The following is a 22,822-nucleotide window of genomic DNA, read 5'->3' as shown; positions in this document are numbered from 1 at the left end:
AGGGAGAAGCGGCACACAGTATGAATCATGATATTCATAAGAGCTGGCATCGACTGCAGTGACGACTCTACTCCAGGCATGGCACGACTGTGCATTCTATTATTGGGTGCAATAAATCTGTGACTAGATTCTAGCATCCCTTCATTCTACAGATGAGGAAACTGGAGCTTAGGGAGGGGAAATAACTTGTCTGTGGTCACGTAGCCATGAAATGCAGCCACCTGGGACTCATGATCAGAGATCATTGTATGTCTGATGCCAAAGTCCATCTTCCAAATCTCCACACCTCACTCCAGAGTACAGCTAATGCTTCGGACAAATCTGTACTCAATGTCACAGCAATCATGCACTCCCTCTGACTGACAGACCTTTATTGCTAGTGGAAGGGGTCTCGCAGCAATAAATTCTTTTTTTTCCTAAGCAGTTTTGTTTATGTATTTGGCTGTGGCATGTAGCAGCTTGATGTGGGATCTCAATTCCCAGACCAGGGATTGAACCCCGGCCTTGGGCGGTGAAAGTGCCAAGTCCTAACCACTAGACCACCAGGGAACTCCCCCAGAAATAAATTCTAATGATGAGCCTTGCAGTTCCAAAAGGAGAAGAGACTCTCAGGCAGAAAGAGCAAAGCTACTGGGAAATCTAAATTTTGTTTGTTTTTTGCTTTTCAGGGCCACACTTGAGGCACATGGAGGTTCCCAGGCTAGAGGTCCAGTCGGAGCTACAGCTGCCAGCCTATAGCACAGCCACAGCAACGCAGGATCCGAGCCATGTCTGCGATCTACACCAAAGCTCAAGGCATCGTTGGATCCTTAACCTCCTGAGCGAAGCCAGGGATCAAACCCGCAACCTCATCGTTACCAGTCAGATTCGGTTCCGCTGCACCACAATAGGAACTCCGGGAAACCTAAATGTTAACAAACAGGATTCTAACTCTGCAGACCCCATTCTAGGTGTATTTTGGAGGATTATTCCCATTCTCTCACCGTAGCTGGGACCTGATGGAACACCTGAGTCAGTGAGTCTTAAGCATTTCTCAGCGGTGTAAGCACAGTACATAAAACCGACAGATGTAGAGCTGTTGGGATTCAAGGCAGAAGACTAAAGCCTGGCCCCACAGCAGGAGCTCTGGGGAACCCCTGGGAGGCCCTGGTTCTGTGGGGCAGCAGTCATCCAGCCCCTAATTTCAACGAAAGGGAAAACAAGTTAAGCCTGGCAGGAAGCAGCTCGTGGTTAGGGCATCAGTGCAGGAGCTGGGAATGGGACCCAGACACCCTAATGGCCAGTCCGGCTGCTGAACCCATGTGGAGAGGACCTGTGGATTCTTTTTGGGGGACAAGGAGGAAGCAAGAATCCCCAGGGGATTATCTCCTGGTCTTCCTGGGCAATGGCCAGACGTGTCCGATGCGCATTTGTTCCAAATATGCATGTGTCATTTACCACGAGGCCAGTTCAGTTCTGTCCTCACCTCCCACCCCTCCCAAGGCCAGGTGTTGTGAAAACTCCACCTTAATATGGAAGGTACATGTGTAACACACACACACACATGCGCACACACATCAACTTAAAAGAACCAGTAGGGAGTTCCTGTCGTGGCGAAGTGAAAACGAATCCGACCCGGAACCATGAGGTTGTGGGTTCGGTCCCTGGCCTTGCTCAGTGGGTTAAGGATCTGGCGTTGCTGTGAGCAGTGGTGTAGGTCGCAGACGCAGCTCGGATCTGGCATTGCTGGGGCTGTGGTGTAGGCAGGAGGCTACAGCTCCGATTGGACCCCTAGCCTGGGAACCTCCATATGCCCCGGGTGTGGCCTTAAAAAGACAAAAAGACAAAAAAAAAAAAAAAAAAAAGAAAAGAAAAGAAAAGAAAAAGAAAAAAAGAACCAGTAGAATAATCCTTTAGTACGCCTGAGAAACATTTAAAAAGACATAGAGAGGAAGGAAGAAAGGTCATCACTGGGCAGAAACACTCACTTGAGCGAGAAGCCCGTGTCCGTGGCAGGGGTTTCAGCAAAACTATTTGCACCTGGGTCTTCGCTGGACAGCGACGGTGGTGACGCCCCTTCCTTGGGGCTGCAAGGGCTCTGGCCGTAGGAGAAGGAAGAAGGAAGGCACAGCAGGGATTTCATGACAGCCGATGACACTTGGCTGCTGATGGAGTAGAGTTTACTGGTCTTTTCATCCAGTGGCTTCATCTCGCAAGACTGGGTCCTGCTTAGGGGGAAGCTCCGTGCCCGCTGGCTTGGCATCTTGACAACTGGGCCTCGAGACCCCTCCACCTGTGTCAACAGCAGCCTCGAGAGAGGGTCAGGGTCCGAGGGGAGGGCCTTCTGATCTGGCTGTTGTCCTGGGGGAGGGGACTCCGACACACTGGAGTCACTGGCCTCCGGGGCTGTGGGCGAGGCCTGCGGCAGCTGCTCTGGCTCTGGCCGCGGCTGCTTGACGGTGGGGGGCACCCCTCGTCCCAAGGGACCAGAAGCAAGTCCTCCCTCTGGCTTTTCAGCAGGCTTTGTTGCCTCTCCCAAGGAGCTGGAGGGCTGGAGGCTCAGTCTCTGGGCTCCTCTGTCAGGCAGCTGAGAGGAGCCAAAGGTTTCGAAGGAGCTGATTCTCTGCTTGATGGAGGAGGAGGTGGCACGCAGGGGCGGCCCTGGGCGCTGCCTGGAGGCAGGTGTGGGTGTGGGTGTGGGCTGGCTGCAGGAGGCTGCCTCGGGCAGCTGCCTTGCATCTGGAGCCCGATTCCGCAAACCTTTCAAGCTTTGGCGAAACCAAGCCGGCTTGGGGGCCACGGGAGGACCCTTCTTTACTGTGCTGCCGTCTACCGATTTGTAAACTTTGGAGCCACCACTGGTGGCATCCAGCTTCGATGCAGTCCCATCCGGGTGGCCCTGGGTCCCATCATCTTCACCCAGTCGGACGCTGGGCTGCAGCGGCACGTGGCCATGATTCTCACTCATGATGGGACTAAAGAGATTTTTGATGCAGTCAGAGATTCTAACCCAAGGGTCTTCCGCTGTGGTATCAAGGCTATAGTCCATCCGAGCCTGCCTCTTAAGCAGTGGGTGTTTGGTTGGGGATGTTTGCGTCACTAGGGGAGCAGAAAGAAGGCCAAAGCTGGGCGTTACGCCTGACTGTGGTTTCTCCCTAAGTTCTAATTTCGGAGACGGAGAGTGAGGATTTTAGAGGAGATGAGCAGAAGTGCTGAACCCCTGGTTCAGATGCTCTTACCTGGCTGAAGGGCAAATAGGCAGGGTCACAGAACCAGAGGACCAGAACTCCATTGCATCCTAGCATTTTAGAGCTAAAGCATTCACAGACTGTATGGAGCCTGATGTCTGGCTCTGTACAGCTGAGGAATCCAACATTCAGAAGGGTAAGCTGTCATCCGCTGGTGGAGCCCGGGCGAGACTCAGTGTTTCCTGATGCCCTGCTCTCCTGCCCTTTCCCTGAACTAAGCAGCCTCTTAGCTAACGCATAAAAACATGAAGGGTTAAAACAAAGTTAAAAGATCCTTTTAAACTTTGAAGCCAATGGGTCACAAATTGGCAGGGGCAGCCGTATTTGTTTTGGACCACCCAGGTCATTAAAAAGCAGTGTCAGACCACACGCATCCCAGCTCAAAACAGTTACAACCCTCCCACTACACCCCTGGCCCCCACAGCATTTCACACATATAAGCATCTCTGGTCCCAGGTGAGTTTGCCACTCAACCCACTCAAAGGGGAAAAACCAGCTTGCTCAGCAAAGGAGGGTCCCCCCTGACTAAAGAGCTGCTGAAAGGGTTCCAGGTAGGAAGAAGCTTTGTGACCAAGATTCCTGAACATGGCTGCACACTGGCATCTGGAGGATCTAGAAAATACTGATGCCCAGCCCTGGGGTCTGACTTACTACACCCGGCCATTGGCACTGGGGCAGCTCCACAGTCATTCCAATGCGCTCCATCAGGCAAGATCATCTGGCCAAGTTCAGCCCCTCACCATGGGGGGCGGGAGCAGGGGCGGGGCGGGGGAGGGCAGCACTTGGAGGTCTTTCTTGCAAGTGAGCATTGAACACGCCAGAACAGAGCAGCTTCTGCCTCTGCCTCTTTCCCAGGAACAGAGGGAGGCTGGTCCCCAAGCCCTGTACAGCCAAGAAGCCAAATGGAGCTATGGCTCTTCAGTCACCCCAGGTCTGCGCTCTCCCTGGTTAAGAGAAGGCTGCCCTGGTTCCACACTTTGGGGATGCTTGAACACAGAACGCAACCCAGCTTAAGGAGGGCTGAGTCCTCCTGCCTCTTGGATCAGTGCCAGGCCTCAAAAGACACAACCCATGCAGAGCATTAAGCCTTAAAGGCCCTAAAGAGGAGTTCCCGTTGTGGCACAGCGGAAACGAATCCAACTAGGAACCATGAGGTTGCAGGTTTGATCCCTGGCCTTGCTCAGTGGCTTAAGGATCCAGCGTTGCCCTGAGCTCTGGTGTAGGTCACAGATGCAGCTTAGATCTGTTGTTGCTGTGGCTGTGGTATAGGCTGGCAACCGTAGCTCCAGTTTGATCCCTTGCCTGGGAACCTCCATATGCTGCAAGTGGCCGCCCCCCCGCCCCAAAAAAAAAGACTCTAAAAAGACCTGCACAATTCCAAGTCAGGATGGTTACCACGGACTCTGAGGCTTTAGCCAGTGAGCCCAGCCGTCTCAGCCTGACTCTGTGTTTACACACTGCTCCGCTGCAGGGCCATTGTAGGACTCAGGAGTCAGATTTCTAGAGGCAAGCCCTTTGCAAATGGGTGGGGAGCTCTTGCCAGCAGAACACCAAGGCAGGCGTTCCCTGGCTAGTTCCTCAATTGGAATGACTAAGGGAAGGGAGGGGAAGGAGCCTCCAGAAGTAGGACACCTGCTCTGGGTGAACTGTGCCAGATAGTTCCACTATAATGTCCATTAACCCTCACTTTTCGTATAGTGTTTCTCAAACGGGTGGGTGTGTGGTTTGTAGCCTACGTAATTATTACTCTGCGAAGGCGGGAGCGCCTTGATGGCAGGAACTGGTCTTTCTTCTTCCTCTCATTCTCTTTCTCCTTCATTCTCATGTCCTCCCTCTCTCCCTCCTAAGATGCTAGCACAGGGCCTAACGAAGCCAGCATTCGATCCATGCTTGAGGAATCGCACTGTATGTTGGGCTTCTATCTGATTCCCCACACCTTGCTCAAGGCTCAGAAAAATAAAGAAACTTGTCCAGAATGACACGCGTGAAGGGCAGAGCCAGATTTCCTACCCTGGTCTTCCAGACCCGAAATCCAACACTCTTTCCAGCAAACCTCTACCCACTCAACTCCTGTCTCAGCATTTCCTGGGGTACCACATGGGCACACCCCTTCCATCCCCCAGAGAGGTGGTGACCCTCAGAAACATACTATTCATTCATGCCTCTCCGACCCCGCATTTCCAGGCTTGGAAATAGTGACGGCAGCCTGCTAGAACGTGGTCACCCAGAGGCAGCAACTGCCCACTAAGGATGGGTGGGCATGTCTTGGCCTTTCCCGAAGGCTCCATCCTCCAGTTAACTATCTGGATTGGCCTGCTTCTCCACACATCCCCCCACCCCAGAGCATCACCAATCCAAACAGGAGATTCCCACCCTAGCTAGCACTCCCACTGTCCTGGGGGGACTCCTGGCTGTTCAGCAGCTCATGTCCAGCTGTCTGTGCAGAACCCCCATCACCACAATGCTTTGGACAGACTCAGGTTCTTCTACGACCACCAGACCTTCATGCAGAAGGTCCTTCCCTCTGGAGGATCTCAATGAAAGCCTACCTGGGCCGGCTCCTCTCCTCCCCGGCTGGTCCTCAGCGGAGTACGGTGTCTGTGGGACTGCAGTTCCGGGGCAGCAGGCAGAGGCCTGGGGGGATCTCCCTGCTGCGTCTTCCTGCGGAGGCAGTGGTGGTGGCAGTAGTTCTCTGGCTTCCTGTGGTGTAAACAGGAAGCGAGACTGTGTCAAAACGGTAGCCTCCAGCTGTGAGAAGGCAAGGCGCTCTTTGATGGGGACTGCTGAGCCAGCGTGGGGCTGCTTTGATGAGAAGTCCAGCAGCAGCCCTGAGGGTCCTCTGTTCCACTGCGCTGCCTGCATCACGGACCCGGGGAGCCGGGGAGCTGGCCCCTCCTAGAGGCCTGGAGCATCTCTGCCTCCCAGGAGCCGGGGTCCAGAACACGGGCTCATCCTGTGCTAGGGAAAGAATCTTGGGAGTGGGGAAGGGGGCTGTCATGGCTTCACATACCCCTGCATCCTGGCGAACTACCTATCACCAGAGGGAAGAAGACAGGGCGAAAACAAGCAGGCAAAGTACTGCCTTCTAGTCTTCATAAGTTTGGGTCCGAGCAATCAGAGGAACGTGTGTGCCTACTGCTTTCTATGTGGTCCCTCGTTATTCATTCACTTAGAACGCATGCTGCCAAGGATGAGCAACACCCTGGACTGGGGCCAGCGCTTCCCTTTGCAGCCCCTGGAGTGACATTATCGATCTAGGGCCGGATGGTTTTCCCCACGGAGCCTGGATGCAGGCTCAGGCACCTTCACAAAACAGCCTAAGGGGAAGCATCATCAGGCACCAACTTTATCACGCTTGGCTAGAATCTGGGTTTTCGTACAGCATGAAGGAGGCGCTGCCAGGGTCCAGAGGAAACAACGAGCACTGGTTCTGTCCCAGAGACGTCCGGAAGGCTCTCCGAGAGAAAGGCTTTTGATCTGGCTCTTGAGTAAAGGCTAAGAATTTTCCAGGCCGAGAAGCTGAGAAGGAGTGTTCCAGAGAGACACACATACACAGCGGAAGGAACAAGTGTGTTATAGACAAACACAGAGAAAAGAAAAAAAAAAAAAAAACACAGAGAAGTCAGACGTCATCCAAATGGGGCGATCTAAATCTGTCTGCAAGGGAAGTACTTTGCTATGCTGCAGTGGGTCCAGGTTCTGCTCATTCCAGGGTCAGACGGAATGATGGGCTGGCTATTTGACGAGGTTGCAGGCTGCCTCCCAAGAGGAAGGAAGGAAGGAGAAAACAAATGCATCATTCGGGACTAAAAAAGAAGCAGCAAACATCTGGGGCCTGAGACTCCACACCTACATTGTCCGTGAACATTCTTTGGGGGAGTTCCCGTCATTGCTCAGAGGAAGCAAATCTGACTAGCATCCATGAGGATGCAGGTTCGATCCCTGGGGTGAATCCTCACTCAGTGGGTTAAAGATCCAATGTTGCCGTGAGCTATGGTGTAGGTTGCAGATGTGGCCAGGATCCTGCATTGCTGTGACTGTGTTGTAGGCTGGCAGCTGCAGCTCCGATTTGACCCCTAGCCTGGGAACCTCCATATGCCTCGAGTGAGGCCCTAAAAAGACAAAAACAAACAAACAAACAAAAAACAGTCTTTGAGGATGGAAGTTCTACAAGAGTTAGAAATGTGCTCACAAAGCGGTGCCCCAGCCCAAGGTCCCCACTGTAGAACTGAGCTTTGGGGGAGCATTTTGGAAACACTAAGAGACCAACCAACCCAAAGGGATCATTGCACTGCTTGAGCTAATCCTTTGAAAAAGCCAGGCTTGGCCATGGTGTTAGAAGCTTAAGACCTTAGCCAGATGGTACCAAGATGTTTCTCAGCAGGAAAAAAAAAAAAAAAAAAAAAAAAGCACGTGGCTGACATTTAACTTCACCCAGTTGGGAGCTCTGTAAGGTGACATCTGTCTACATCCCGGAATGACTGACATTTTCATAAGCCGATGCTCCTGGTACCCACTACAGTAGCCAAAGCAACAGCACCTTCAAACAGACACAGATGTGTTTTGTCTTTTTATCGACACACCTGATGTCGCACCCTCTTCATGGAGGGTTTTTTGTTTGTTTTGTTTTTCAATTAGCTCCTGAAATAAATTGACTTTACTTGAATTTTTCTCTAAATAGCATTTCCTGTTTGGTGAATGAGGGTAAGAGAGGGGAAAGGAGGAAAGAAGTCAGAGATGTGGACTTAGGGGGAGAAAGTGATTTTTAACTAAAAATGATAGTTGGAACTAATTTTTTTTGTTGTTAGTATTGTTGTTTTCTCTTTTTTTAGGGTCGCACCCATGGCATATGGAGGTTCCCAGGCTAGAGATCGAATCAGAGCTATAGCTGCCGGCCTACACCACAGCCACAGCAACATGAGATCCAAGCCACATCGGTGACCTACACCACGGCTCACGGATCCTTAACCCACTGAGTGAGGCCAGGAATTGAACCCATGTCCTCATGGATACTTGTCAGGTTCATTTCTGCTGAGCCACCATGAGCACTCCTGGAGCTGATTTTCTAGAAGGGAGAGAATTGATCTTCTGGTGAAGAAGATGTGCTGAAGGCCATGTTGGGTTGTGGAAGTCTCCTGGAGTCACAGTAGATGGGAAAGATTTGGGGCTGGTCCTCAGAGCCTGAGAAGGGCCTTGGGACCCTGGTGAGAAAAGATGGTGAGTGGAGGTGGAGGGCAGGGAACAGAGAGAGAGAGAGACATACAAACACAGAGAGAAGAAAGAAGAGGAGGAGCTGGCAGAGGGAGGAAGGAAGGATGGAGGCATATTCTACACCGAGGCCCAGTGAGAAATCCCCAGAGTGGTGGAGGAGATACTAAGAAGAATGATGTGCACACAGCCTCGTGTTTTGTTGTGCTACGACCCTTTCTCTGTATCCCTAACGTCCAATGAAACAATGTGGCGTTGTTTGTAAAAGGCTAGAGAAGGGTCTGTGGGCCACATGGGACAAAGCAGAAGGACAAGGAATGGCAGCTACAGCAGGAGGGATGTGGGCAGGAACCAAGGATGCTGAAGAGGCAGCACAGGGCGGCAATGACAAGGGATGTTTGCCTTGCTGGCCTTTCCTGCAGAAAGCACACTGCTCCTCCAGCAGCCTCACCTGGGCAGGCTTCCTGCCCCCTATCTGGTCTAGTCGGACCAGGCGGTTCAAGGGCATCACCAGGTAGCCCCTGTGGGTCCTGCAGACCTACTCCGGCAAATCCATACTTTTCTTAGTCTCCAGGAATAAAGCAAAAAAGCCTGGCTTCTCAGCCTCTCTGTTCCTAAGTGGCCCTCCCGGACTTAGAGGTCCCAGGCTCGAAGGAGAATGAAATGTTTGCTTGTCAAGGAGGAGAGGGGAACAGATCCACCTTGCCAACTCCACCGTGAACTGCTAACCCGGCCACATCCTGCCGGCTCGCTGCTAACCTGCTTCCTTTGCTGTAACCTGGCTTCCTCTCCCGCCTTCACTCTCACCCTTCCCTCCTACTTGACACTTTCCTCCCGGGGCTTTCTTACGCCTCCTGAAGTTTGCCCGCGCTCATTACAGATGGTGAGAGGGGACTTCCAGGGCCCCAGTTCCACCTGCCTGGGGAAGGCAGCTGCTGGGGTCAGAAGTGAAAGACAGCCTGGCCTATAGATAAACGGTAACCCACGGGCTATGTGAACTTGAGGAAGTCCCCTGGTTCCCTCTTTGCATGAATGGGACCCCCCCCACCATGAGATGGCTGTCAAGGTTAACTGAGACACAGCATATGAAGTGCCTTGCACAGCGTCTGGGCATACAAACAACCCAGGGTGCCAGAGCTGCCTGGCTGTCAGCCTGCCTGCCTCTAAGGGTGTGGGATGGGGCTGCGGAGAAAGGAAACTCAAGTCTTTAGAGGAGTGATGGAGGAACAATCAGTCATAAACACTATTATGCCTCAGAGTCGGATGGGTATTTACTTGGTTGAATCCTAGCCTTGGAGACAGGCTCTACACTCAACCCCAATGAATAGATAAAGAAACGGAGGCTGAGAGAGCCATGAAACCAACCTTGAATTCCAATGTGTAATGGACAGGAAGCCAGAAGCCCATCAGCAAGAGTGGGGCTTCACCTGAGATCTGCCAAACTTCAAACCCATCTTTCCGCAGTCAGCCCTCAGCTTAGCTGAGTCTCCTCTCTCTGCTGGGGGTGAAACCTTCTTTGCCCATAGTTAACACTCTGCCAAGTCTCAAGATCAACTGTGCTTAGTGCAGGAAAACACTCAACCCCACCAGACACCTGTCTTACCTGGCCACAGGTGGGCAAGGTGTGCCCAGAAGGGCATAGGGAGTTCTTGCTCTCTTCCAGACTCTTCCGAGGGTCACTGTCACTTTTAAAGTATTTTCTGGGTGGAGGCTTAGGCTTGGAGGAAGTTGGCTTTCTCACCAAAATCTCAAAGGACTTCTTCAGTCTCAGTGGCGGGTGGCTGCCCTGGCTGTCGGGGAGGGGCGGGCTCTCCTGGGGAGGCCTGGGTGATGATGCCCCCGGACGGCCCCCTGGCTCCGGCCCCAGGGGCAGGCTGGGGCTGTGTGTGCTGGTTTCCAGGTCGGAGGGAGGCTGCTCTCCGCTGCTGCTGGGGCTGCCCCCGGGGGACCCGGACATGTAGCTGCTGTCGCTGCTGGAGCGGATCATGACCTTCTGAGCCCTGCGATGCGGGGGAGCCGAGTTCTTCTCCCGCTCCCTCTCCAAGGTCGGCCGCCCATGCCAGCTGCTCTCCAGCCTTTTGACGCCTGCATTGGAAGTACAGGAAACCTCTGAAGCTGGAGAAGACACACCCCGGCCTCGCTCATGACTGTCACGGGTGGTGCCCTGCTCGCCCGGGGCTGTCCGCTTCTCTGAGGAGGTCACTGGTTTGGAGCTCAGCAGTCTTGGGTCTGGTGCCCAGCTCCAACGACTTTAGGTTGGGAACATCTTGCACACTTTCTGAGTCTCCATGCAATGGTTACTGAGAGGCACCCCTAGACTGCCCTTCAGAGGGGCTTGGTGTCCTGTGTGGGTGTCCTACAGAGCACTGCATCACCCGAGGGGCCGCCCACCTCTAATAACTGATGGAGACGTGACCAGAAAAGCCCAGTCCTCTCTGCCAACAGGACAACTCTGCTGGGCCATTTGAGCTCCAGAGATTGGCTGAAGCTGCTTGGGCTCATCTCAGCTCAGCTCTTCTCTCTGCCCAGCCCTGCAACTGGCCAGTCCCTTCCACAGGTATGCAGCCCCAGGATGCTTCTGAACAAACATCCTGCATGCTCAACACCATCTCGGAGTCAGCCTCCTGGGGAACTCAACCTCTCCCACTCCACTTCCCCATCTATCAAATGGAGATCATAATTCCTGGGTCACTGGGCATTTGGAGGCTTAATGTCAAAGAGATAATGACTATGAAGGTGCTTTAAGCCTTGTACCAAGAAGTTACCATTTCTTCCCAGACATGAGGATGAACCAAGGCCAGAAAGACACTATTTCTTCCTGCCTTCCTTTCTTTTTTTTTTTTTTTTTTCTTTTCTTTGCTCTTTTAGGGCTGCACCCACAGTATAAGGACGTTCCCAGGCTAGGGGTCTAATCAGAGCTGCAGCTGCCAGCCTACACCACAGCCACAGCAACACCAGCTCCAAGCCGAGTCTTCGACCTACACCACAGCTCACAGCAATGCCTGATCCTTAACCCACTGAGTGAGGCCAGGGATCGAACCCTCATCCTCATGGATACTAGCTGGGTTCTTAACTTGCTGAGCCACAACAAGAATTCCTGAGAAAGCCTCTGTTTCTTAGCCAGAGTCCCCTCTTCTTTTTCTTTACCCATTCAGCCCCACTTCCTGGTGCCCATCTAGCACCCCCCTTTTCTCCCCCGGAACCAGGGCCATCCCCACCTCCTTCACTGGCCCTTCTCTCAGTGGTAAACTGTTGATGATACCCCTTTCCTAGAATCACAGCTCAAGGAGTGGGAGCAGACTGAGGGCCATTCTCTTGCTCAAATGCCAGCACACTCTGCGGGGCTGGGAGAGCCACTCCAGCTCCATGGGAGCGCTTCAGACCAGGCTCATAATTCAAATCCTCTTTAAAGAAAAAGCTTGCTTTTTCCTGGTCTTAAAGTCAGCCGTAAAAAGGAAGATATGAAAGTAAAAATTCACCTGCAGCCTATCGGCCAGTGATAACCAATGTTAAAAATTTTCCTCGTTCCAGAAAAAAAAAAAAAAATTTCCTCTGTCAAATAGATAAATAATAAAAAACCCATTTTTCTCTATCATCTTTCCTTGAGCATATATGCACTGTTGAGTGGGTAGAAAGGGCAGAACATCCCTGAAATAAAATTCTGTGTCCCAAGCTTTTCTCTGAACATTTTTCAGAGCATTTAACCTCCTGGTCACTATCAGGGCTAATGGCTCCACACCGTCCTGTCACATGGACATTCCCCAAAGACTTGGTCAGTGCCTCAAAGGGGGGCGCTGCCACCAGACAGCCTGGTTCCCATCCCAGATCCTCTGTGCACTGAGTGACTTGGGGTAAGGGAGCCCTTGGGGCCCGACTCTTTCCTTACAGATACGCACACAAATTATATGTGAGGATTCAGGGAAATAATGCATCAGTTAGCCCAGTGTCTGACAGTGTAAAGACTCCATATGTGTCAGAAATTCTATTCGTAGATACTATTATTTCTAAAAACGCTATTATTATGGGCTAAGGATTGAAATCTTGAATGCCTACAGACCAGTGTGTGACTGCCCATTGGGTATAAGACAACAGGCTAGTGGGGACTACAAAGAACAAGAGAGCTCGCCTATTTAAAACAATTCAGATTCAGATGAGTTTAAAGTCTTGTGCCTCCCAGCAAAACGTGAGCCAGATTTAGCCAGCAGACTGCTAGCTTTCAATTCTCAATTCGATGAACCAAGATCACTAACAATGACTATTATGTATTCCTGGGGCAGAGGCTCAACTCAAAGATTTCTAAGGGAGGAGTTCCGTCGTGGCTCAGTGGTTAACAAATGCGACTAGGAAACTTGAGGTTGCAGGTTGGATCCCTGGCCTAGCTCAGTGAGTTAAGGATCTAGCATTGCTGTGGCGTAGGCCGGCGGCTACAGCTCTGATTAGACCCCTAGCCTGGGAACCTCCATATGCCAAGGGAGTGGCCCTAGAAAAGACCAAAAAAAAAAAAAAAAAAAAAAACACACAAAGATTTCTAAGGGAAAGATATTGCCAATGAAAGTTCACTGTTTCCTTACCTTCCAGACTCCACTGATGCCTCTCCTTTCCAAACTTGATATTCTCCACAGCCTGGGCCACAGCCTCTTTGAGTTGCTGTTCAGAGACCTAGAAAATATCCATCACCACCTTAAGTAAACCATGGAAGCTCCTGCAGCAGGATTTGAGTCCTATACAAGCTCCTAAGCTGGGCCCCCAGATACTTCACATCCACTCTGTAAAGAGCCCACAAATTCCATTTCCAGAAGCAATGGTTCCCCAGGCAAAGTCCAAACTCTGGACGAAGTCCCCAAAGTGGTCCCTCTCAACTCTCCAAACTTCTCTCCCTTACTTTTGGCAAAACTCTAGGCAGAGGTTACTCACTTCAGAGTTGACCCCTGGGAGTTACTCCATTCTTGGCAATGCTGTCATGACGTCATCATTATGACCACCACCAACACATCATAACCATCACCAGGACCATGTTAGTGCCACAGGTCACCTTCGAGTAATAGTTAAGAGTATGAGTCTTGGAGCCAGACTTGTGTTCAGGTCTCAGTCCCCCCGCTTTCTAGTTGCATATACTTGGATAAGTCACTTGACCTTCTAAACCTCAATTTCTTTTTCTGTAAAGTGATAACAATTAAAGCCTTCACAGTAAGGCTGTCCTTAGGGTTTTTTTTTTTTTTTAATACATCATTTTGACACCAAAAGCACAGGCAACAAAAGAGAAAATATACTGAACAATGTCAAAAGGAAAATAGTCTGTGTATCAACAAGGGACATAATCAATAGTGTGAAAAGGACACTCACGGAATGGGAGAAAATATTTGCAAATCAGAGACGCCTACAACTCAACAGCAAAGACAAACAATCCAATTAAAATGTGGACAAAAGACCTGAATAGACATTTCAACAAAAGAAGATACACAAATGACCAATAAGCACATGACAAGATGCTCAACCTCACTAATCATTAGGGAAATGCAAATCAAAACCACAATAAAATACCACTTCACACCCATTAAGATGCCTCCTATCAAAAAAAAAAAAAAAAAAAAAAAAAACACAGAAAATGACAGGTGCTGATAAAGGTCTGGAGACCCTGAAACACTTCTGCGCTGCTGGTGGGAATGTAAAATGGTCAGGTTACAGCCAATATAGAAAGCAAGTATGACAGTTCCTCACAAAATTAAAAATAGAACTCCCTTATGATCCAGCAATTCTACTTCTGGATATACATCCCAAAAGAATGGAAAGCAGGGACTCCAAAGAGATATTTGTACACCCATGTGCATGGCAGCCTTATTCACAAGAGACAGGAGGTGGAAGCCATCGGACTGTCCATCAACAAATGAATGGACACACAAAACACAGTATACACAGACATAGGAATCTTATTCAGCCTTAAAAAGAAAGGAAATTTTTTTTTTCCTTTTAGGGCCACACCTGTGGCACATGGAAGCTCCCAGGCTAGGGGTCCCATTGGAGCTACAGCTGCCAGCCTACGCCACAGCCACAGTCACACGGGATCTGAGCTGCATCTGCGACTTACATCACAGCTCATGGCCACGCCAGATCCTTAACCCACTGAGCGAGGCCAGGGATCGAACCTGCGTCCTCATGGATACTAGTCAGATTCATTACCACTGAGCCACGACGGGAACTCCCAAGAAAGGAAATGTTGGTGGTGGTTATAACTTGGATGAGCCTAAAGGACATTATGGTAAGTGAAATGACCCAGTCACAAAAGGACAAATACTCTATGATGCGACTTACATGAGGTAGGCAGAGTAGTCAAAATCCTGGAGATGGAAAGTAGAATGCTTATCTCCAGGGGCTGGGGGAAGGGGAGAAGGAGACGTTTAAGTGAGTGCCATCCTGGAGATGGCTGGTGCTGACAGCTGCACAGTTCAGGTCACAGAACTCTATGCTTCAAAATGGCTAAGATGGTAAACCCTATGTTAGCTGTATTTTATCACAATAAAAAATAATAATACTAAATAAGTCACTTAAAGTGCGGGCACAGGCGTTCCTGTCGTGGTTCTGTGGTAATGAACCCGACTAGTATCCATGAGGACATGGGTTACATCCCTGGCTTCGCTCAGGGGGTTAAGGATCTGGCATTGCCATGAGCTGTGGTGCAGATCACAGATGTGGCGTTGGCTGTGGCTGTGGTGTAGGCTGGTAGCTGTAGCTCCAATTCGACTCCTATCCTGGGAACTTCCCTATGGTATGGGTGCAGCCCTGAAAAAAAAAAGGACAAGAAAGAAAGAGCCATTTGCAGCAACATGAATGGAACTAGAGACTCTCATACCAAGTGAAGTAAGTCAGAGAAAGACAAGTACCCTATGATATCACTTACATCTGGAATCTAATATATGGCATAAATAAATCTTTCCACAGAAAAGAAAACCATGGACTTGGAGAACAGACTCGTGGTTGCCAAGAGGGAGGGAGAGGGAGTGGGAAGGACTGGGAATTTGGGGTTAATAGATGCAATCTATTGCCTTTGGAATGGATTAGCAATGAGATGCTGCTGTGCAGCACTGGGAACTATGTCTAGTCATTTATGATGGAGCATGATAACGTGAGAAAAAAGAATGTATACATGTACGTGTAACTGGGTCACCATGCTGTACAGTAGAAAATTGACAGAACACTGTAAACCAGCTATAATGGAAAGAATAAAAATCATTATAAAAAAATTAAAAAATAAAAGAATAAGAAAGAAGGAAGGAAGGAAGGAAGGAAAAAAGGAAGAAAGAAAGAAAGAAAGAAAGAAAGAAAGAAAGAAAGAAAGAAAGAAAGAAAGAAAGAAAGGAAGAAAGGAAGAAAGAAAGAAAGAAAGAGAAAAGAAGGGAGGAAGGAAAGAAAAAGAAGGAAGGAAGGAAGGAAAGAAAGAAAGAAAAAGAAAGAAAGAAAGAAGGGAAGTAAGTAAGTGCTGGGCACAGTTCCTGGCGAAGAGTAAACTCTCCACAGCAGTCCCGGAAGGTAAAGACCATGCCCCCATTTCAGAGTTGAGGGGCCAGAGTCTCTGCGAGGTTAGATGAAGGTCACTCAAACTAAGCAGGTAAAGAGGGACATGAGCCAAGCCCAGGGCCTGCTTACCTGGGCCACTGGGTCTCCCTTGCCTGCAGAGCTCTGCCTTTTTTGCTGGGAGTTTGGGAGTCCATTTACTAAGAACATAGGCTGTCGTGGGTTTAAATCCTAGCTTCTCCATTTTGTAGCTTAACCACTGGTCAAGTTCCTTTTCCTTTCTAAGCCTCAGTTTCCTCATCTGTGAACTGGGGGTTGGGGAATCACACTGAATTTAGAGGATCGTGTAACAATTAAACGCAATTGTCTATGTCAGGTCTTAGGCAAGCCCACCTGGCACACAAGGATGAACTCAATATTGGTGACGATTATCACCAGGCTCTCCAAGGTCATCTCACCCATGCCACGGCTTCACCTCCCAAGTCTAGCTCCCACCTGGATTCCAGCCTTTATCAGCCCTAAATCGAATTGCCTGCCAGCATCTCTAACTAGACATCCCACAGGCCCCTCCATCTCACTGGGTCCCACCCTGAGTTCACTCTCTTCCCTTCCAAGCCCCCTCCCCTTTTCCAATTCGCTGTGCTGCTGGTGGTGTTGCCATCACTCCATCTTCCAATCTGAAAATACTCCGGTGCTCCTGGGCTCCCCCTGTCTTGCCCCAGAGTGACTCAGCCAGCAGACCTCATGGATTCTTCCCAAGTTGGTTCCTGTTGCCCTTTCTTCTCGGTTCTCTTCCCACATCTGCGATTTAGCTCAGGCCCTCACCATCCGTTTCCTTCCTTTTAAAAACTCCAAGCTCCACCAACTCCATCCTGCCCTCCGCAGTTCAATCAAAGGACAAAAGAAACCAAACCTGAACACGTTACATCTAGAGCTGCAGGCCTCCTCCTACCTCCTCACGACCCACAGAACAACAGGTGCACAATTCAGCCTCCCATGAAAAGCCCTTGGGCAGATAACACCAATGCCTCTGCCAAACTCCATTCTCAACCCTCTCCTCCAGTCCCCACATCGCAGCCCCCAGAACCCACCCCTCTCCTTCTGTAACAGGTCCCTTCAGGATTCTTCCCCTTAATGTTATGTCTCCACTGCCTGAAAGGCCCTTCCTCAAATTCTGCGCCTGGAGAAAACTAACTTGTGCTATTTCTTGCTTTTTATCTCCTTTCCTTCTGTTTGCCTGTATTCTCAGACCACTGTGTATTGCAATTCTTTCTATGTCAGTCCTTCCAGCGAGAACATAAGCTTCTAGAGGGCAGAGCCATATGCCAGAGGACAGGCTCTCTGTACACTCAGTGCCCAGCTCTAGTCACACGGGGGGACCATTGACGCATGGCTCAGTGAATCTATTTCATCGACTAGCAGGAAGCCCGAGTCTATATTTCCCTGCCCTACAGCTTGTAACACAGCTGCAAGAGCTTCCCTAAGCTAACGCCAGCCACTTTGGAGTCCAGGAGTTTGTCAGGGGACCTCTGCTGTGGACACTTGTTACTGCAGACACGTGGGGCAAGTTCTGGGAAATTCAAGTTCAAACTCAGTCAACAATGTCTCCATGTTCATCCATTTCTCATTCCAATCTGAGTATAGAAAGAGTGCGTCTGGGAAGAAGAGGATGCTGAACGGGGTGTCACCTGTGCATCTGGATGTCGGCTAACGATGATGGGGACCGGACCGGGACTGCAGTGACTCAGGATGGTGTAGACTTCATTGAGTGTCATGCAGTGCACGGGGCAGTCGTTGATTTCCACAATCTCATCGCCGCACCTGCGAAGGCATCAACAGGAAGCCATGAGCAGGCTCGACCACATGGCACAGGCAGGGCTGCTTTCCCCACGTCCCACTCTTGCCTGGGCTGTGTGATGAGACTGCAAACTCCCATCCTCCTTAGTCTCCTGACGGAAAGAGAAGAGGGCGACCAAAGCAGCGCATCACACGCCCGCTTAACGCACAATCACAAAGTGGGAGACAGGTCATACCCACAGTGAGGAAACATTCACAAATTTTGGAATCTTTTTTCTGTCTTTTCCACTTAACTAAACTCAATCAGGATGGAGGGCGGAGTTTAATCAATTTAACAGATTAACCAGTTACCCACAATTTAACCCCTTTTGTCCTCTCTTGGGGCCTCAGTGTTCCCATGGTTAAGAGGAAGGGCGGATGGGAGGTGCTAAAAGATAAAGAAGAGCTGCTGAAATTCCCAGGCTAGGGGCTGAATCAAAGCTGCAGCTGCCGGCCTACACCACAGCCCCAGCAACTCGGGATTGGAGCCACATCTGCCATCTACACCACAGCTCATCACAATGCCGGATCCTTAACCCACTGAGTGGGGCCAGGGATTGAACCCACATCCTCATGGATGCTAGCTGGGCTCGTGTCCACTCTGAGCCACAACAGGAACTCCCAGGACGAGATATTTAGAGTTATCCAGGTATAGCTCAGAGCCTGGTTCCTTGGGTCCCTGGACTCTCGGCGCATCAAAATCACTTGGGAGATCCTTAGAAATGCAGAAGCTCAGGGCCCTCCCCTGACCCACTGAACCAGAATCTGCATTTTAACCAGATCCCCAGGAATTTGTATGCACCTTGCAGTTTAAGAGGCATTGTCTCAGAAAGTACCGGTCTGAAACGGAAAACGTGAGGTAAATGCCTTTAATTCAGCTGTAACTAATATAGACCGTACAGTGACATAAATAGGAGCTCCGATGAAGTTTACTCATATAGTCTGTATGGAAAAAGACGCTTACTAAGTAAATCAGTAGTATTAACTCTATTTCATGGTAGCATAAAGAAAATATTTTCGGGTAGTCCACGTTGATCTTTCTACGAATGACTTCTGAGAAGCAAAAATCGAAATTTTAGTTTCAATAAGTGATCTGTGTTTAGTAAACATTTAGGTCCAGGTTAACTCGTTATATGCTCTATACTCTAACATTCATTTCCTCTCTCAGACAGCATGTGATGTATATGCTATATATTATATATCTCAGCATATCTTCATGTTTATTTTCCCTACTGGGTTTGGGTTTTACTAACTCCAGACAGTGTTGCCATATTTAAAAAAAGTCTTTCTATAATTGCAGTATATAAAAGCCCTGCATAGGCTGGTATCTTGGTGGAGCTTCTGAATTAGAGATGGGTTTGCCTCTGTCAGAGGCAGAGGGGGCCGGGTGACAGCTGATTGGCGGAGCTGTTGTGTTATTTATTACCTGGGTCGGAGTGATTGCCTTAGCCCTACTATCTTCAGACAGGGTCTTCCCTCCCAGACCTGCAGCTGTGCAGGGATTGTTCAGGAACCTTCCGTTTTCCTTGGCACTAAGTGCTGAATGGGCACAGTCTTCAGTGACATCAAGGCAAGAGTGTCCTATCTTAGCAGAGAAGGTGACCCAACTCGGCAGAAATGTAGACAGAGGGGCCTTATACCGCAGAAGGAGCAGTGAAATCAGTGTCAGGAGATCTGAGTTCCAATCCTGGCCCTGCTGATAACCAGCTAGGGCAGTATGGTCAAAAGGGGTCCATCATCTATTTTTTTAAATAAAGTTTTATTGGGAGTTCTTGTCATGGTGCAGCGGAAATGAATCCAACTAGGAGCCATGAAGTTGCAGGTTCAATCCCTGGCCCTGTTCAGAGCATTGAGGATCCAGCAGTGCTGCGAGTGGTGGTGTAGGTTGAAGATGCAGCTCGGATCTGATGTTGCTGTGGCTGTGGTGTAGGCCGGCAGCTGCAGCTCCAACTGGACCTCTGGCCTGGGAACCCCCATATGCTGCAGGTGCTGCTCTAAAAAATAAAATAAAATAAAATAAAATAAAATAAAATAAAATAAAATAAAGTAAAGTAAAGTAAAGTAAAGTAAAGTAAAGTAAAATAAAATAAAATAAAATAAAATAAAATAAAATAAAATAAAATAAAATAAAATAAAATAAAATAAAATAAAAAAGTTGCATTGGAACAAAGCCGTGCTCACTCATTTCCATATTGTCTACAGCTTCTGTTTTCCTGCTATGATATGAAAGGTGCATAGTTGCCACAGAGACAGTAAGGTCTGCAAAGCCTAAAGTATATACTATTTGGCACTTTCTAGAAAAAGCTTTTCAATCCCTAAATGAGGTCTTATTGAGATAATTTCACCTTCTCTGCCTCATTTTCCCCGTGTATGAAACAAGGGGATTGGATTGTACAAATCCTCTATGTATCGATGCAACTTGATCTTTTCCACCTCATTTTTGTCCTGTGTGGGTTGCCAATAATCCATTTCCTGCCTTTCAACAAGAATGAACCCCGTCGCCTTCCCTCCCTATTTCCCCCAGCCTGGGAACTTCCATATGCTGCGGGTGTGGCCCTAAAAAGCAGCAAGAAAAAAAAATTTCATCTCCACATCTGTCTCTTGACATGCTAGGAACGCCTTCCCTCTGTTGTAAATCAGGGGTCTTTTCCAAAACAGAAATCAAGACATACCTGAGTCGCCCATCCAGATGGGCCACAGATCCTGGAGAGAGCGTATGAACGAAAATGCCAGAGATGCACTGGAAGTAGGGGACACTGCACAGGCCGATTCCCAGCCCAACGCCAGCTTCTGGAAGGCAGAACGGGGTGGCGGGGGAGACACTTGTGATTGAGCTTCCACAGGTGTGCACTAGTCTGTCAGGTCCCTGAACTCTATCCTGGTTACTTGGTGTCTCCTATGTTTAAGGCATTCATCCCACCCACACTTATGGAGCTTCACTGTGAGTAGGGCTGCCAGGGTCAGCAGCAGTGACCAAGGCAGATGAGGATGCTGAGATCGAGTAACGAAAGAGAAGGAAGGAGGCAGGGAAGAAGAAAGGAGGAGAGGGGAGGTGGGAAGGAAGGAAGGAGGGAAAGAGGAAGGGACAGAAGAAAGAATCCAGGCTGGTCCCTCTGCAGGAGCCCAGCTCGGTGCTACGCCTCCTCTTCACCCTCCAGGTCTCAGCCCAGCTGCACAGTGGCAGAGAGGGCTGCCGAGCCCCCGCTGTCAGCATCCACCCAGGGGGGCAAAAGGACCGGATGTCCATTCCCAAACCTCAATTCTCTACCGCAAGGAAGAAAACTGAGCCCCAGAGCAGGAAAGTGACCTGCGCAAAGTCTCGGCAGATTAGTTGTAGAGATGTAATTCCTGGTGTGCATGCGTGTGTGTGTGTGTGAGAGAGAGAGAGAGAGAGAGAGAGAGAGAGACTTGAGTTTGCTTTGTTTTCTTTTATTTTAACCGCTGCACCAGAACATGCTGACTGAGTGTGGACGGTATGTCCCGGACTTCTATTACCCAACAGAGCCCTAGACCTTGCAGCTGAACAAAATCTCTTGATGGACCACGCCTCGGGGGCTGTCCCTGGGCTGTGCCACATGCAGAAGGTCTGGGAGACGACACAGTGGTGGTGGCCTAAGGAAGAGGGTGGGGAGGCTGCTGGGTCCCCCAGGAGGCACCTACCTTTCTTCAGGGATACCTCCACCATGACCCTGTAGTTGGGCTTGGCGCCCCCGCTGGCAGGAGCTTCCGGGCTTTCCGGGACGAAGGAGCTGCAGTCCTTGGTGACACAGGTGCTGGAGCTCAGGGAGCGGCACAGCGGGGGGGACACGTGGCTGCTCAGGGAGTCAGGGGCCGTCAGGCGGGTCCTCACGGTCAGGGTGAGGAGCCCCTTTTTGGCTTGCTGCAAGGAAACAGAGAGGTCCCAGCGGCAGCTCAGGGCGAGGTGAAGAGAACAAGCCTTTGTGAATTAACAGGAGTAGAATGCTTCTGAAGGAAATGCAGCCGTGTGTGTGTTGTATGTGTGTATGTGTGTGTGCCTGTGATATGCAAGTGTGTGTATACATATATATGACATTTGTATGTGTCTATATAGATATGCTATATAATGTACATGACATATGTACATAGATATACACATATGCCAAATAGTCTTGAACTAACTAGAGACTCAAAAATATCTTTTAGCGATTGCCTTCAAAACGTAAAACAGATTATAGTATACATACATAGAAGGCTTTCAAAATAGTTCTATGAACCTTAAAGAGTTGACAGATCTCTTAACAATAGTCCCAACTACACTGTTTTTGTTTCTTTTCTTCTTCTTCTTTTTTTTTCTTTTTAGGGCCACACCTGCAGCATATGGAGGCTCCCAGGCTAGGGATTGAATCAGAGCTACAGCTGCCGGCCTACACCACAGCCACAGCAATGTGGGATCTGAGCTTTGTCTGCGACCTACACCACAGCTCACCAAAATGCTGGATCCTTAACTCACTAAGCAAGGCCAGGGATGGAACCCACATCCTCATGGATGCTAGTCGGGTTTGTTACTGCTGAGCCACGACGGGAACGCCTACACTGGTTCTTTTCTGAGTAAGGTCTATTTTTGAGTGCTGTGCCAAGATCAGCATTGGCTGGGCGCCCCATGTGAAGGACCCCACATTTTGAATGCATAGGTTTGAAGGAAGGCGGGGGATGCTGGGAGCTTGGTTCTTTTGCCTGGAAGCCCCAGAGCAGGGCTGTGCATTGAAAACAAATGGTCACCTTGAACTTCTGCAGAGCATCCTGATGTGTTAGTCCTGCCATCGATTCGCCATTGAGTTCCAGAATTTCATCACCTGTTGGGAGAGGGAGAAACCGTAGCTGAGAAGAACGTTGCCCGATCAGGGGGCATTATCCCCACCTTAAGCTCTAGTCCCCCCCCCCGCCCCGACAGCTTTTGGGGCCACACGCAAAGCACCCACTGTGAAGAACATATTCACTAAAGGTAGTGGTTATCACGTTTGCCCCCACTGAGCGCTCTCCCCCTGGGAGTCAGGCAGGGCAGCGGTGATGGGCCATGTCTG

At 49.8% G+C, this 22,822-nt stretch overlaps 1 protein-coding gene across 6 annotated transcripts in view; it reads right to left on the bottom strand.

Moving 5' to 3' along the window:
* The window catches only part of IL16 (interleukin 16), a 160,721-nt gene that overhangs the window by 11,613 nt on the left and 126,286 nt on the right, over nt 1–22,822 (bottom strand). For 5 of the 6 annotated variants that reach the window (XM_084966695.1, XM_084966696.1, XM_013989017.3 and 2 more), the window contains 8 exon segments: nt 22,521–22,594; nt 21,441–21,660; nt 20,453–20,570; nt 17,633–17,765; nt 13,007–13,094; nt 10,039–10,520; nt 5,777–5,927; nt 1,968–3,078 (listed from right to left, as the gene is read on the bottom strand). In XM_084966695.1, the coding sequence (XP_084822821.1) occupies nt 1,968–3,078; nt 5,777–5,927; nt 10,039–10,520; nt 13,007–13,094; nt 17,633–17,765; nt 20,453–20,570; nt 21,441–21,660; nt 22,521–22,594 (2,377 nt within the window). 6 annotated transcript variants of the gene reach the window in all.

The sequence above is a fragment of the Sus scrofa genome, chromosome 7 (genome assembly GCF_054392235.1).
Source record: "Sus scrofa isolate SSC_HxYL_T2T_F1_AM1 chromosome 7, Sscrofa_HxYL_maternal_Yorkshire_Landrace_v2.0, whole genome shotgun sequence".
Taxonomy (NCBI): domain Eukaryota; kingdom Metazoa; phylum Chordata; class Mammalia; order Artiodactyla; family Suidae; genus Sus; species Sus scrofa.
This window is presented reverse-complemented; position numbering and strand designations above follow the sequence as displayed.